The 17,774-nt window shown below is 38.8% G+C and overlaps 1 protein-coding gene across 2 annotated transcripts in view; it reads left to right on the forward strand.

Moving 5' to 3' along the window:
- Window positions 1-12,800, forward strand: part of LOC144974777 (uncharacterized) — a 26,009-nt gene extending 13,209 nt beyond the window's left edge. For both annotated transcript variants that reach the window (XM_078918025.1, XM_078918024.1), the window contains exons 3-8: window positions 1-9; window positions 1,730-2,077; window positions 3,912-4,092; window positions 5,331-5,460; window positions 6,903-7,124; window positions 11,093-12,800. The exon at window positions 1-9 is cut by the window's left edge and continues 843 nt beyond it. In XM_078918025.1, coding sequence (XP_078774151.1) covers window positions 1-9; window positions 1,730-2,077; window positions 3,912-4,092; window positions 5,331-5,460; window positions 6,903-7,124; window positions 11,093-11,224 — 1,022 coding nt within the window. In that variant the 3' untranslated portion in view covers window positions 11,225-12,800. The remainder of the gene's footprint in view (window positions 10-1,729; window positions 2,078-3,911; window positions 4,093-5,330; window positions 5,461-6,902; window positions 7,125-11,092) is intronic.
- Window positions 12,801-17,774: the final 4,974 nt, after the last annotated feature.

Below are 17,774 nucleotides of genomic sequence, written 5' to 3' on the forward strand. Positions count from 1 at the left end.
CTTCCCAAGGTATGTCAATGGCTTAACTATCTTAGACCCCTCCCATAGTGGGCAGGGAGGCACGTACCGTGTCTTCTATCCTTCCCATATCTGTTTTCCAAATTGATTTCTGTCTTTGTCTTGGAATGAGATTACTTAGTTTTGTCCTTGGCTGGGAGGGAAACGGTCAAATGTATAGTTATAGTTTTGGGAGATGATATTTTTTTCCTTGTAAATCATTTCTCTATTATTTATTGTTGTTTAAAAAAATTTTAACATATGATTTGTAAACATTTAATTGTATTCCTCTTAGTGGGATCTTGTGCTGGTGTCTGGGTGAGACTTTTAGGGGATCTCAAACTAAGTACTTTGATAGTGTGCTCTTGGAATCTACATCTGTTTCCTATTTGAACTAATTCCCCTTTGTCTTACCTTTTCTTTGGTGCTTTAATTGTAATTCTAGAACTTTTTACTATCCCATTTTCTTCCTTTTTACTGGTGCTAATATGACCTTAATGTGTTTCAAGTGCTGTAAAACCCTTAAAAACAAACAAACAAAATGTTACAGTTACAGTGAATGACATAATCAGTCGGATGGTGAAAAGGTTTGAACTGAGATATTGCCAAGTTTAGTTAGAAGGTAAATTTTTTATCCAAAATGAGTTCTTGTCATAAATGATTAAATCAACCCTTTTTGTACATCTTCAGGGAAATATCAAATCTTAATTTCACTTCTAAATATTTTTTCAACTAGTCGAGTTGACAAATTATGAAATTTGAGTTAACTTGCTGGATACCTTTCCCATACATCTGACCATAACTTCATGAAAAATCACCCGATTTACTTCAAATAAACATTAAAATGCTCTGGGAAGCATATCCTTTCAGAAAATGCAAATCCAAAATCTTCACCCTCCATTTGAGTATGCCATGCACTGACACATATTATTTGTTTTCCCCCTAGCAAGTCATTGCATAACCACATTTCTGTACAACGCTTCTAGAATTTCCACCACTGCCTATACCAGGACTGTTGCGTTTCATTTTTAAATGTCAAGGTTTCCTACTTTGGCTGAAACTGCCATTGTAGATGGCTGGAAAAAGACATCCATAGTCAAGTACTGTACCCGTCCACTATTGAGTCGAGTGGAGAAATGTTTCTGTAATGTCTTTCCAAGGACACTGTCAGTTTTATAGTCACCCATCTGCTCAGTGAAAATACTCAACATCCTGCAACTTTGATACAAAATAAGACACATTACCGCTTATCCACCAATACTGATTTTTAAAAACTTGTTTTGATAAAAAAAAAAAATAAATAAAACTTGAGCATTTATGTAGCGCAATTTTGACTGTTTTGATAAAAAAACCCCAAAAAAACTTGAGCATTTTTGTTGTGCAATTTTGACTGTACATGCTCAAAGTGCTTTACAAGAGGTCCCTAGCCAACAGCAACATGTAGGACGAGATATGACACCTGTGAGGCGAAATTACAATTTTTTTTGGACAGTGACACTGACTACGGTGAGAGCATGTGAGTAAAGAGCCTTTTCCAAGGTCTCAACTATGCGCTGCTCAGAGCGAGACTTGAACCCTGGACCTTTTGATCTGAAGGCGAGTGTCATACCGCTGGACCACATAACCGCACGTCTAACAATACAGAGAAAGTTAACCCAGTTATCAAAAAATCATGGCTGAAATTAGGTCCCATCTGTCTTATTCATTGTTTCTCCCCCCCCCCCCCCTTTAGATTTTAGCAGTAATCCTCAGCATAGACGTCGATCAGATTCTGTCATCGGCTACGGGTCAAATGAACGTTCTCCACTGATCAGGGATTATCGCTTGGTCAGAACTCAAGGGGTGATTCGAGAGCGCTGGGAGGATTACAGCGATTGGAAGGAATTAATGATGGAGCGCAGCAAGACTTACAATCACCAGTTCATCGACACCCATTGTCATCTCGACTTCCTGTACTACCGGTCCAATACGGCCACCATCCCGTTCAAACAATACACGGACATGCACTCGAATTCGTTCCCTGTCAATTATGCAGGGTGCATTGCCGTCTTCTGCAATCCAAAAGTATTCAGCGATCACAGTACGTCATTATTTATATCTTTCCTATTCTAACTAAAATTGAGATAGTTGTTTATTTATCATTTTAACCAAATTTCTCTTCTTCTTCTTCTTCTTCTTCTTCTTCTTCTTCTTCTTCTTCTTCTTCTTCTTCTTCTTCTTCTTCTTCTTCTTCTTCTTCTTCTTCTTCTTCTTCTTCTTCTTCTTCTTATTGTTCCTTTGATTACTACCATAATCTCATTTTTGTAAATTTTATGAGAAATGTTTTTCGTCCGTAAAACAACATGTTTGACGTCATCAGTGCTAAGTTAATCTACTGAGGAGCCGGAGTTTATCCCTGTTTCTATAGTGTGAAGTGGACAATTGCAATTATTTGCTACCCTTTGGAGAGGACACTAGTCTATTGCAAAGTAGTAGTAGGCATCCTTCTGTCTCAGAGACGATGGTATGCGCCCTGTATGGCTTTTGTCTCGTCAGTCTTGTTGAGAGCAGCTACGGGTGTGACTCAGCAGACCAATCCTTGCATGGCAGTCTCTACCGCAGTTGTTGCACACGTAGTTTGACTGTGTGTTTGGATCTGCTGCCTCTCTTTCCTCCTTTCTCTCCTCTCCTCAAACTTCTCTTCCTCCTCTCCTCACCTCTCTTTACTCCCTCCATCACCGCATATCTCCAGCCGCTGCGGTCATCAGCAAGCGATTCCCATGTGTTTGAGTTGATGCCTGTCGGTTTCATGTCTTGTTTGCAGACAACATAGAAGCGCAGAGCTGGACGACCAGTTGGTCGCTGTACAGAAGCTAGTTCACTGTACATGATGTCTTTGGGTATGCATCCATCGTCCATCCTGTGTACGTGACCAAGCCATGGCAAACGTCGCTGGCAGAGCATGAGATGCATACTGAGGGAGTTCACTCTTTCTAGCACTGCATTGTTAGTGAGTCTGTCCTACCACCTGATGCAGAGAATTCATCGTAGACAGCGAATGTGGAAGTTTTCCAGGCAGTTCTCCTATCTGGCATATGTTGTCCAGGATTCACTGCCATACAGTAGGCTACTGAGTACACATGCCTGGTAGACTATGAGAGAGAGTTGGTTGTTGATCCACACTCTCTTGCTCAGTTGGAGCCATGACAGCGGCAGCTTTGGCAATGCGCTTGTTTAATTCTGCATCAAGTGAGAGGTTGCTGGTGATGGTTGTGCCCAGGTATGTGAAGTGATCAGTGACTTCTAGCTCCTCGTTGTCAATCCGAATTGCTGGTATAGAGGGGACATCCTGACACATTACTTTCCAATATATCTAGTAGACCCAGTGACAAAAATTCTGGACTTCACCTGGGATCGATCTCAGTCCCTTTTGCATGTGAAGCAAAGCAAGTGCTCTACCTACCGAGCTATCAGTTTCAGGACTGCCAAATTTTACTTAACAAAAAAACAAAAAAAAGTTGCCATAGATTCATCATGGCCTTTGACATGAATTGTTTTATTACAACCCATGTTGTAATTTGGGGGTCCCGATAGCTCAGTTGGTATAGCACTCGCTTCACACGCAAAGGGACTGTGACTGTGATTGATCCCGGGTGCAGTCTAAATTTTTATTCTAACCCCCCCGTCCACCCAGCAGTGAATGGGTAGCTGAGTCTGTAAAGATTTGATGGAAAGTGCTTTGCGATAGACTAGCATCCTAACCAAAGGATAGCAAACGATTGCTATTGTCCGTTTCACACTATAGAAACCGGGATAAACTCCGGCTCCATGTGCCTAATGGCTCCGAAGGACTACTTACCATATTGTAACTCGAATTTACTTTTTCTTACTTTTTACTTTATTTTTATTTATTTTTTTTACCTTTGTTTTTCCAGCTCAAGCACATGGTATTCTCCAACTGCTGGTGAAAGAGGACAACGTGTGGGTGGCCATAGGGGTCCACCCAAAGTCTGCCACGGAATTCAGGACCCACCACTTGTTGAGAATGAAGCGGTTCTTGACGAGTCACCCTAAAGTGGTAGCCCTGGGTGAAATAGGTCTCGACTACTCCAAATCGTAAGTCCTGATTTGTATGTGTTTTGTGTCGTAGGATTCTTTCTTCTTGTATTTGTTTTTAAAAAAAAAAGAAAAAAAGGAAAACAGAAAACTTTTCACTCACTCACTCATTCCCATGACTAAAGATCTGATCAAGTGTTTATGAAAGGTGCCAGACAAAGCAAGAAAGATCAATAGAAAAAAAAAACATCCCAAAAAAACAATCGACCTTGACTGGGGAGCGGGATCGAACCTCAGACCTTCTGATTACGATAATCAGAAGGTCTAAGGTTCGATCCCCAGTCGAGGTAGACTGATTTTTTGGGATATGTTTTTTTCTTGTATTTTTCTTTCTTGCTTTGTCTGGCACCTTTCATACACACTTGATCAGATCTTTATCTCACACTGGTGCCTGCTCCTTAATGTCTTAATTCGGTAATCCCATGACTGGATGGTGGTCGGGGAGATGTAACAGGCGGGATGCAACCTTCACAAAACGGTGCATGCCACACATCTCGGTCATTGGCTTTCTCTGTCAGCTCATACAGCGTCAGTCCTGTGCATTCCTTGATGTTATCCAGCCACGTATTCCCCTTGTCTTCCTGTTCTTTATTGGCCTTCTTGAGCTTTTATATAGTGCAATATCCACTAAAAGTGCTTTACAAGGTGTCCCTAGCCAACAGCAACACTTAACGCGTGGGACGAGACATAACGCTTTTTAGGGGGAATTACAATTTTTTAAATGACAGAGATAACTGCTAATGACCAGGTACTCAATTTACACCTGAGTAGGTTGAGGGTTTGTGAGACTATGTGCTGCTCAGAGCAGGACTCGAACCCAGGACATTCTTATCTGAAGGTCGTACCACTAGACCACATCACCTCACATACATCGGGTTGGTCTTAAGAAATTGGGGTTTGATGTCTAGGAATTTCTCACCATGGAGTTGAAATTTAAAAAAAAACCAACAAAATTTATTTCCACTCTGTAGTCTTTTCATTTTGAATTTCTGACAAGGGATGGTCGCTTAGGAGGAAGAAATTCCAATTCCACTCTAGAAAAAAAACAAAACACACTCAAACACACACAGACACACACTTACTCCCTCCCCCCGCCCATGAGTATACACCCATACTCATACAGCGCATACAATCATACCCAGAGCCATCACATAGAAATGTGAAAATGCGTACTCAAAAATATTAATAATATGAATGATTTTTCTCCCTTCCTCCCCCCCCCCCCCTCCTGCCTCAAGGTTCATCAATCATGCAGATGTCCAGAAAGAAGTATTTATTCAGCAACTCAAGTTGGCCCTGGAGTTAAATCTCCCTCTAGTCATTCATTGCCGGGATGCTGATAGTGATTGCTTAGAAATCATGAAGAAGGTAAGGGGGAGCGAAATACTTTAAAATTAAAAATTAAATTCCCTTTATTCATTCCCAATGGAATATTTGTCTTTAGGGTCTATTCCAAGGGAAGACTGAAATAACCCAGGCGTCAGCCGCAGTGAGCTAGGGCGTGGTGACTTGCTCAAGGCCACACAACGAGGCGGATATTCGAACTTGGTACCTTTTGGGTACAAAGCAAAGACTGTACCGCTTAGCCACGCTGGTTTTGTCCTAGTGAGAGAAAATCAGCCAAGTGTATGGTCTTCGGAGATGATATAATTTTCCCTGTAACCGACTCTCTATTGTGCACTGTATAATGATTTGTAAGCATTTGAGTCTATTCCTCTTTGTGAGATCCTGTGCTTATGTCTGGATGAGACTTTTAGGTGATCTCAAACTAAGGGAGGGGGGGGGGGGGGGGTTGATCTGACGGAGTGGGTTAGGCATTGCACTGTGATCTGGAAGGTCCTGTGTTTGAGCCCCCTTTTCTTTGGGCAAGATTATTAACCCCCCAGTTTGCTCATTTGGACAACATGGGTGATTCCTGTTGACATCAGACATCTTGTTTGATGGATTATCTATTTTCCTTCATGGAATGCCGAAGCAATGGTATCTAAAGATACCGTAGCAGAAGGATGTAATGTTTTATTTTTGAAACTAAGAACACTGATAGCTTCCTCTTGTTATCTACATCTGTTCCCTATTTGAACCAGTCTCCTTTGTCTTACTTTAATCTTGTGTGCTTTTTCAATTGTGAATCAAGAATTTTTGACTATCCCATATTCTTCCTTTTTATTACTCGCGCTGAAATGATTTTAAAATGTCAAGTGCCATAATATCCTTTATAAACAAATACAGAGTCAACAGTAACATTTAACATGTAGGACAAGACGTTCTGCAGGAGGGGGCATTCTGAAGATCAGCTTTTTGGAAATCTTACAGCTGATCTTGCTCTTTATTGGTGAGGTTTATCTTTTCTTTTTTTTTTTTTTTTGAAGATGAAAGTATTGGTTGAAAGGATTGTTTGTGTGCGGCTATGTGGTCTTGTGGTATGACACTCGCTTTAGGATCGGAAGGGTCTGGGTTTGAGCCTCGCTTGGCGCATAGTTGAGTCCTTGTAAAAGTTTAAAAGGGTCTTTACTCACATTCTCTTACCGTACTCAGGTGTAAAATGAGTACTTGGCCGTTTACAGCGTTGTCTCTGTCCGAAAAAAATTGTAATATCGCCTAACAGACGTCATTTCACATCCTACATGTTAAGTGTTGTTGTTGACCAGGGACCCCTTGTAAAGCGCTTTGAGCGCGTTTAGTGGATGTTGCGCTTTATAAAAGCTGGATGGATGTGTATCCTTTTCTATGATTTAAGGGTGATACCATTTGACAAAAGTGTTTGATTCATGATTACCGCACACATATTTATCTTTATTCTATTCTTGCAGTATATTCCCGTTGACTACAAGATCCACCTCCATTGCTTCACGCGTCACATCCGCATCTGCCAGCAGTGGATGGATTACTTCCCCAATCTATTTGTTGGATTCACTCCCTTGATCACCTACGCCTCGGCTAGAGATGCCACTGAAGCAGCTGCTCTCGTTCCATTGGATCGACTCCTGTTGGAAACGGATGCCCCGTACTTTGTCCCCGTCGGGGTGAACAGTGTAAGTGGATATTTCTAATCTTATTTATATCAGTCAATTCCAGAGATTTTTTCTACTTTTCAAAATTGACAAAAATGTATTTAAAAATGAGCATGTACATAGATAGTTTAATTCAACTACCATTAATATGTAAAAACTAAAATCATTAACTTTGATACTAAGCCTATAATTTGTCTCAGAAAAATGTAATACGAGGGCTCTTTCATAATTAACCGAAAAATGCATGTAAAATCCGCGTTTTTTATGCTATCAACAAAATTCTTGCACGTGTTCGTACCTTGACTCGTCCTTCATTTCTCTACGTAACAGCCAAGTCTGTCGACACACTTCTGCCAACGCCGCACCATGGAATAGATACCCTCTCGGAAGAAATTTCCGTCAAGGTTTTGTAGCCATTTCCGCACAACGTCAACAAGCTCTTCATCGACATAAAAGCGCTTTCCTGCCAGCTCACGTTTCAGTGGCCCTAAGAGGTGATAATTAGATGGTGCGAGGTCTGGACTGTGTGATGGGTGTGGCAAAATCTCCCATCCATATTTCTCTAGCCAACCTTGCGTCACTCATGCTGTGTGGGGTGTATCGTTGTCGTGTTGCAAAATGACCCCGTTGGTCAACTGCCCTGGGCGCTTTCTGCGAATGGCCTCCCTAAGCTTGTCAAGAGTTTGGCAGTACCTTGCAGCATTGACTGTTTCTCCAGGTTGTAAGGTTTTGAACAGAATAACACCACGACTGTCCCAGAAAACAGTTCCCATTATTTTCTTTGCTGACCGCATGACTTTGAATTTCTTCGCGACAGGTGAGGATGGATGTTTCCATGTCATCGAATCTTGCTTTGTTTCTGGGGTGCAATGGTGCAACCAAGTCTCATCACGGTGACTATGCTGTCAAGAAAAGTCACATCGTACCCATAAAAAGTCTCCGCCGGCGTTGGCAGTATGCCCGTGAACCCTGCGTGAGCTCTTGCTTCTTCTCAAAAGTTCCCTGCAGATGTCCAATCTTTGTTCTTTATGATTGTCTGTCAATTGCTTAGGAACCCATCTTGTGCTGACTTTTCTGTAGCCAAGTTCATCAAATACAATTCTATGGGCAGAAGTTTCCGAAATTTCAAGACTGCTTGCGATTTCATGAAGTTTCAACCTCCTGTCTTGACGAATAAGCTCATCAACTCGCTTCACATTGTCTTCTGACGTCGCAGTTATCGAACGCCCTCTCCCTTCCCTGTCTGTCAAGTCGGAATGGCCGGCTTCAAAGAAATTACACCAGAGATAGACTTGTGTACGGCTTATAACATGCTCACCATATACACTCTGAAGTTCTTTATGAATTTCGGTAGGATTCAGACTTTTGGCGTTCAAAAAATGTATGACAGCTCTGATTTCCTCCTTTGACCAAGTTTCAAGGTGGGCCGCCATCTTTAAAATCGTCTAGAAATTCATTGTGCAAAATGATGCACTTCATAATTTCTGGGAATATCCGTAAGGAAATAAGGACTATCATGTCGTTTACAGAATTAAAAAATCTCCACTGGTTGCTGAGCAATGGGCATTTTTCGGTTATTTCTGAAAGAGCCCTCGTATATAGGCATAGGGTAAAACTAACCCGGGTAAGCTACGAATATAGTCAGTCTTAGGGTTGAATGAGTTAACCCTTTCCTTACCAACTGTAGGAAAATCTTCACATTCGTTACGATGCAAAAATAATTTTTTTCTTTTTAAGATTAATTTTATAAATTTTGAGAAAAATCTTTTTTTTTTCAAGATTTTGTGTGTTGGATAAATTAATTATTACATTACATGGCTCACAACAAACATTTCTTACGAACAATATTTACACTACCAAACCCTTAAAAACGAACAAGCATATATTTCTTTGTAAAATTTTGATTTATCTTATTAAAAAGTAATAAACAAAAATGAATATAACAGCTCAAAAAAATAACAGAATACCAAACATAGCACATTTCAGGCTCAAAACCCTTCTTTAGCCAACAACAAAAAACAAAACATAAATACATTACTTAAAAACCCAGATAGATGGCATACTGTCACTTTGATTTTTTCTTATTGGTTGTTTTGATTAAAGACGAAAACCTCTTGGTCAAACTTAATGGTCGGGTACGAGACATGTGGAAGTCCTGATAGCTCAGTTGGTAAATCATTCGCTTCAAACGCAAAGGGACCGAGATCAATCCTGGGTGCAGTCGAGATTTTTTTTCTGTCCACCCAGCAGTGAATGGGTAACTGGTGGGTAGGTCTCATGTGTGAAAGTTCGCCAGCATATTGCCGGAAATTCTGTTTTTTTAAAGTAAATGTAATAATCGCCTGCCGGCATTTTGACTCTTTTGCTGGCTTTATCGTTATTGTACCACCAGAACGTTAACTTTCAATACTAGGACCGGTCCTGTGTAAACTATTTAATTTTCTTTCAAAGGTGACAATTGGACACATATGTCACTTTTCTGTCATACATTTGATCTGTTTACATTGGACACATCAGCTGATGTGTCGCATTTTGTACTATATTTATCTTTTCAGTTGGTTATTAAACGCTGGTTTTCACTAAAACCATTCACACCATTTTTGAGTATTTGCATTGAATTATGAATATAATTATTATATATATATATATATATAATATATATTTTATACTTCAAATGGTCTCAGATCTACTTCATGTTAAATAGAACTTGACAAGTGAAAATAAAATAGAACCAACATCTTTGACAACGAAGCCTTCAATCAAGGACTGTATTGCCAATAAACATAAATGGGTTATTTCCCTTTATAATACAACTGAGAATACCTTATTTTGATTGTTTAAATTTATAATATTTTTTTTCTTTAATATTTTGTATGAGTCTCATTTTAAAATGATTATTATTAAAGGAGGAGTTGTAAGAACGCTGTAGGTATAATACATAGGTTGGTATTTCCCATATTTGAACCAAAAATAGTAGTTGTAGTAGTAGTAGTCACCACTGATACAACTGGCATCACAGTATTGACACCGCCACAACCACCACCACCACATCATCATCATTATCACAAAGACCACTAGAGCATCATCGCTACAACAACCTATACCAACACTAGCATCAAAACAAGTATCATGGTTGGGGTCTCTTGATCACTTCTTTGGGGTGTTTCGAATCGTAATAGCCCTTGGTATTGCAATTCCTGAGTTTTTTACTATACAAATTTAAAGTGATGACATATCTTAGTGTCTCCATAAACCAGGTAATGCTGTAATCACTAGAGATTGCTACGAATGAGTGTTTAAATGACGAAGACAATTTATTTTGCTTTGGGGTTGTTTTTTTTGTAAAAATAAAACAAACCACTTTTAGGATCATAGAATTAAATACACTTCTCACTCTGGGAAGGTTGGCACTCAACCGGTGAGTCACAGATTGCAAAAAATTAAATTATCATCTTTTTCTGGCAAACTGGCTTCACCGGCCTATCTTTCAGGCAAATTGATGTCAGTTAACTTTCACCCATGGTAGGTCTGGTGGAAAGTACTTTGCGATAGACTAGTTTCCTTTCCTATCCAAAGGATAGCATGCAATTGCTATTGTCCATTTCACGCTATAGAGACCGGGATAAACTCCGGCTCCATGGGCCCAATGGCTCTGAAGGATTACTACTTTACGAGACTTGTTGATATAAAGCTGGTTATGATGTGATATTTGTCATGATATTTATAACAAAAAGAAATGAAATGAGTAGGAAATTGTCAGAAGACAACAGACAATTAAAATTTTGTGGCGGTGATGGGGCTTGAACCCGCGATCTTACTGGTACGACAACTCAGCCTGGCCGGGGAGATCGTGACTCTACTGTATGAGCTATCCACGACCCACAAAAAAGGTCGCTTCTAACCCAAGTCTTATTAGAGTCTTCTCTCCCCGACTTCTTGAGGTCACGGGTTCATGGTGTTTAAGATGTTTTTGTTTTCAATATCCACAGAACGAGATGAAATTCTCCCACCCTGGCCTTGCCCTGTTCACAGCTGAAAGGATTGCACAGATCAAGAACGTGTCAGTGGATTCTGTCCTGGAGGCCTGTAGGAAAAACACTCGCTCCATGTACAGTGTCTGATATATAACCCAGTCATGTGGCATTGGGGAAAATATTCACTTAGTCTTGGTGAATGGGGGAGGGGTGAGGTGGAGTTATGTCCTTACTCATGGTTGTATTGCTTGGTAAAAAGGGGGGGGGGGGGGTTGATTGTAGAGGGGTGGGGGAATATGTACTTATTCATGGTCTGTGCTTGGTGAAGGGGATGGATGAGAGGGATGGGGGATATGTACTTAGTCATGGTCGTATTACTTTGTGAAAGGTGGTGGGGGTCTCAGTGATTGGTGAAGGAGATGGATTGTAGAGAGGGGTGGGGGGATATGTACTTATTCATGATTGTATTGCTTGGTGACGGGGATGGGTGGGTGGATTGTAAAGAGGGGTGGGGGAATATGCAAGCCTTTTTGGATACTTAGAGCTGCCAAATTTCATTTCCTTATCCTTGAAATTATCCCATTTTTCCAGGGTCTAAATATGATTCCTGACTGACATGGTTTCAACATTCAGTTTCTCCTCAAATTCATACCTCAATGATTAACCAGTCAATTGCCATACTCTGGTGTTACGGGTTGTTTTGTAGAGGGGTTCGAGGAAACCACTTAATCTTAAGACAGCAGACAAATGCGGCCCGTAACATAATTATAGAAGGACCCACAGTTAAAAGGCTCAAAACGCACTATGTTGAAACACGAGTCAAGATGGAGAGAAGAAGAGAAATAGAAAGACAGCTTGATGGTACAATTTCCGTATGATTGCACCCCAAATAATATACAGTAGATAAGAAGGACATGATATTATATTAAACAAAAGGAAAAACTAAACTTTTAAGACAATTAAATGTTTATTGTGACCGATACTTACTATGACATACTTACAAACACTTAAACACAACGTTGTATTTTCAAACTACATCAACTGGTCGACCATCATCTCCATTTCCACGCACCCGAATCAAATGGGTACTGAACTAAAATTCACTCAACCCAAGGTAGGTGCGTTTGGCACGCAACCAAAGGTCAAGGACAACTCTAAATTACATTAGGGGATGAGATAATATTATAATTATCTCTCTTAGACCATGACATCTAGTAAACCATATATTTTAGAATTTGGCCAGAAAACGTGTCCTTTAAATATGGATCGATTTAAATGACTATCTTGGTTATACCTCTCAAACCTGGGACGAAGGAAGACTTAGCAAATGAGGTTCATTTAAATAGGTCGATATTTGAAGGGCCAGTTTTTTTTTTGGCCAAATTTTAAAATACGTGTCTTTCATAGTACGGCAGTTAACTGGTTAATTAAGTGATGTTTACATGGTTAAAATGACTAATATATGAACGTCAGAGCGACGTCATTCTCTTCCTGTGTAACTGGTTTTACAGGAGAGAAACAAAAACGAAAAAACATCATTCATGATTCAATGCAATATCCTTCATATGTTGTTCATAATATTATGTGCTATTTTAGACTTGCCAAAAGGTTGTTTTTGTGATATTCGCCACAAAAGTCCTCCAATAATAAGTTATTTGGTAAAACTATGGAAATAACTTCCATTTTTCTCAGTTTCAAACCAAAATAAACCAAAAAAAATAAATGACGATCTACCTTCAATAAACTTGAGCTTGAGCTTTTATATAGCGCAATATCCACTAAACATGCTGAAAACCCTTTACAAAAGGGTTCCTAGCCAACAGCAACACTTAACATGTAGAACGAGACATGATGCCTGTTAGGCGATATTACTATTTTTTTTTCCGACAGATACAACGCTGTTAACAGCCAGACACTCATTTTACACCTGAGTATGGTGTTAGAATGTGAGTAAAAAGTCTTTTCCAAGGACTCAATAATGCGGTGAGTGAGGCTCGAACCCAGGTCCTTCCGAAAGCGAAGTGTCATACCACAAGACCATGCAGCCTCACAATAGAATAGCAGATATAGTTTCTCAAAGGTTCAAACAAGCGTGGACAGGGTATCAATTTTGCCTTCACATTTTAGACTTTTTAAAAAGTTATAACAACTATTATAATATTTATGCAAGATCCTGTTTTTAGGTTATTTATCATTTTCCGTGGTTTTTCCAAAATAACTTATAATTGGAGAATTTTTCTTTTCTTTTGGCTTACATAACAAAACGACCTTTTAGCACATCCTCTTTTATACTCCATCTAGGCATACCAAATAAAATTGGGGTTACCATAAAGGAACTCTGAACAGTATTAGCTCAAAACAGAATTCATTTTTTATCTCCAGTTACACCATTGATATACAGTGTAAGGCTATGTAGTCTTGTAGTTTGACACTCGCTTTCGGATGGAAGGTCCTGGGTTCGTGCCTCGCTCAGCGCATAGTTGAGTCCTTGGAGAAGGACACACATTCTCTCACCTTACTCTGGTGTAAAATGATTAACTGGCTGTTAACAGCGTTGTCTCTGTCCGAAAAAATTTTAATATCGCCTAACAGGTGTCATATCCCTTTCTACATGTTAAATGTTGCTGTTGGCCAGGGACCCCTTGTAAAGCGCTTTGAGCACGTTTAGTGGATATTGCGCTATATGAAAAAAAGCTCAATGATATACAGTGGAATCCACTTCAAGGCAACACACTTAAAGTCAACACGTCTTGTTGGTTCCAAATGTTCTGTTATTTATCTGAGTGGGTTCCAATGAAGGTTGATGAAGTCGACCAATCTTTCTGGTCCTGTGGTGTCGACTTTTTCAGGATTAATATAGAGCTTTTATATAGCGCAATATCCACTAAACGTGCTCAAAGCACTTAACAAGGGGCCCCTGGCCAACAGCAACATTTAACATTTATGACAGGACGGCCTGTTAGGTGATATTACAATTTTTTCGGACAGAGATTACACTGTATTGCTAATGGATTTCATGAAAAGACTTGCAATTTTTAATTATTATAATGATTCAGATTGATTATAGAATGATTTCATTGACTGATGCTCCCATATCTTACTTGAAGGTCTGTCAAATGAAAGTCTTTTTTTTTTGGCTTTGGAAAGAAAAGAAAAAAATCCTCATTATTAAAGCAAAGTCTCATCTTGTTTTCCTAACATTATTGTGGATTGGCAGCTCGGGGTATTGGACACTGGACGTCCGTTGAATTTAACCATTTTTATGTTTTATTTTAGTCTTATCCATCAGGACGTTGAAAAATGTCGTTTCCAAATATGGAGGGACCATCTTATTTTGATTATTATTTTATGTGTAATTTTTAAAAAAAATTTCCTTCCCACCAAAATTTTGACTGATCTTTTTTGTTTTGTTTGTTTTTTTTTTTTTTTTAAACAAAAAGCTATCTGGCATCTTATTTCTTTCCCTGGTGCCTTAAATTCGTCTTTATAGTTTATCCTTCAGTGCGCATGTTTTATTGATTGTAAATATTGATGAATGAAAGTTGTGAGCATTTTGAGTTCTTTCTTTATTTTTTTCTCTTATCCTCTGTCTCCAGTCGGTAGGTCGGGACTGAAATAAGCTTTCATTTTTTAAAGATTCTATACATAAGTTGTTTGATGAAGCAGCTGAAATTGACTACAGAATTGATGACGATGCACATCACACTCACACCATTTCCATTTACTATATTATTTCATCCCCTTGAACAAATAATAAAAATGTTGATTCTGTCGTTATGTCAATTTGATCATTATATTTATATTGCCATCCGCTGTATTTTGTAAAGAGGATGTCAAAACTTACTTGACTTTGGATTGGATGGTGGTTATGATTATGCTTCATTGTTTATTTGTTAAAAGTTATTAACTACTGTATTTTTTTTTTTAATAATTTTTTTTTCCCAAATTGTTTTATTGTAAAGTATCTCCACTGATCGCCATCTGTAACTATTTTTTAAACAATAAATCAGCAACAAATAATAATAGTACTTAATGAAGTTGACCATGATGGACTTTTTTTGTTTGTTATCGTTTTAAAACCGATGGAGAGATGATTCATTCTCTCTCTGTCTCTCCCACAGTGGGTGGGGAGGTCACTTACTGTGTCTTCTATCTCCCTATATCTATTTTCCAACATGCTTTCTGTCTTTGTCTTGGAATTAGATGACTTGGTTTTGTCCTGCCAAGACTGGAATTCTTGGCTGGGAGGGAAGCAGTCAAATATATAGTTATAGTTTTAGGAGATAATGGCCTATTTTTTTTTTTTTTTGCTCGTAAATCATCTCTCTCTTTAATGCTGGTTGTTATACTTTTATTCTGAACATATCTTGTAACCATTTGAGTTTATTCCTCTTAGTGAGATCCAGTGCTGGTGTCTGGATGAGACTTTTGGACCATAGTGGGCAGGAGGTACATACTGTGTCTTCTATCCCCCTATGTCCCCTATTTTCCAACATGCTTTCTGTCTGTCGTGGAATGAGATTACTTGGTTTTGTCCTGGCCCTGGCTGGGAGGGAAACAGTCAAATGTATAGTTATTGGGAGATATTTTTTTCCTTGTAAATCATCTCTCGGTTATGCACTGTATTATGTTTTGTGTTATATATGATTTGTGGACATTCGAGTGTATTCCTCTTGGTGGGGACCTATGCTTGTGTCAGGATGAGACTTTTGGGTGATCTCAAACTAAGTACATTGATAGTGTGCTGTTGGAATATACATCCGTTTCCTATTTGAACCAATTCCCCTTTGTCTGCCTTATTCTTGGATGCTTTAATTGTAATTCTAGTAGGCAGTTTAGTGAAAATTTCAAATTATAAAGAACTTCTTTAAATTGGTATTAACAGAAGCAGCTTGCTGTGCTTATTCCAATGCTTTTTAAACTTTTGAGATATCTCAATTGGTTCAAGAGTTATGAATTTTTAAATGAATATTTTTCGGGGTTCAAAACGGCCAATTTTACCATTGCAAAGTTGTGACGAGTTCATGACAACCCAAGTAATAACAACTGCCTATGAAGACGTAACTTCGTCAAAAATGGACGGATTTTCATGAATTATAAATCAAAATATAGGTAGAATTCTATTCTTTCATTATAAACTGGATTTTGCTTTTATTGTCTTCTTTCTTCCTTTGGTGGTCATGAATAGGCATAACTTATGAACTACTACTGAGTACGTGAGAGTTTGACCTTGAGACTCAGAAATAGCAGCAATCTTCTCCTTGACATCCTTTAAAACAATTGAAAGTATTCATCTGAATCAAAACAAAGTTAAATGAAGCAAAATATGAAAAGAAATAATATTTTGGAGTGAAAAAGATATATATTGGATCAATTCCTTGTTGCTTAAGTATGAAAAGAGGGCTTGAAGGAAGTCAACACACTATAATTAAACAAACTGTAGATAAATCCGTTTTAAGTATTATTTTTTTTAAAATAAAATAAATGGGACTCTCAAAGAACTGTAAACAAACCGAACGTTAAAACGTTTTAAATGACTGACTGGTGGACCAAAAGTGGCTGTTGAAAGTTAAAATTTACCGAGAAAAGGACGGTCATCATACGACATGACCGCCCCCCCCCCCCCTTCCCCATTAAAAAAAAATCCAAAACAAATAAACCAAAGGTGATGATGGGAGGGTGTGTGTGTGGATTGGGGGGGGGGGGGGGGGGCGGTCTTGGCTCAGCTCTTCACTTTTAGGACTCCAGTACAGATATTTATTCAATATTTACCATGGGGGCCACACAGACTAGTTTCAATCGTAAACAAAGATGGCGGAAGTTCGACTCCCATGGCAACCATTATTTTTTTTTCGTACTTTTACTTCAATAAACAAATAAGAATGAAAATAAAAGAATAAAATGCTCTTACATGAAAAAACATTATGAAAACAAAAAGTTAATATAAATAATAAGCCAATAAAGGAGGTAGAGCGTGGTGTTTAATCAGCAGCGACCGTGGGTCCAAAGGTCAGCTAAAGCGTGACGTCACAGCCACTGAATGCCGGCTCAGTTGAGCGGTAAGTCTGAAATCGTGTTTTTTTGCGGAGAGTTAAACAAGTCGTGCGTCAAGTTTAATTCTTACATATCTTGTGTCATTCAAATATTTAATAGTTGAATTTTATGTCTCCGAAGTTTAAATAATGTCGCCCAACGGGTTTTTATGTTCTTAAGCTTTAAAAATTGCATTGATTTCAAAAGAAAATAACTCGAGTTATAGTGATCCGATCGACTTCAGAAAAAGACTGTTTCGTAGTTTAGCTTCTCCTCTTCAAAAAGATGTATCTGAAGTGGTAGTACGATCCGAAAAACGAAACAAAAATTGCATTTGTTTCCGACCACTCCCGCAGGTCGCTTCCACGGCCGGTCACAAAAACTCAATGGGTGGCTGATCGCCGATTCAGCCAGCGGCTCGCGCTCTCGCTAAACTGCCTAATTCTAGAACTTTTTACTATCCCATTTTCTTCCTTTTTACTGGCGCTGATGTGACCTTAATGTGTTGTAAGTGCCGTGAAACCCTTAAAAACAAACAAAAACAAGACTTTTGGGTGATCTCAAACTATTGATGATATGCTCGTGGAATCTACATCTGTTCCCTATTCGTACCATTTCCCATTTGTCTTACTTTTTCTTACTAATTTTAATTCTAGAATCTTTT

The sequence above is a fragment of the Berghia stephanieae genome, chromosome 6, assembly GCF_034508935.2.
Source record: "Berghia stephanieae isolate SIO BIC M18660-M18661 chromosome 6, UCSD_Bste_1.3, whole genome shotgun sequence".
Taxonomy (NCBI): Eukaryota; Metazoa; Mollusca; class Gastropoda; order Nudibranchia; family Aeolidiidae; genus Berghia; species Berghia stephanieae.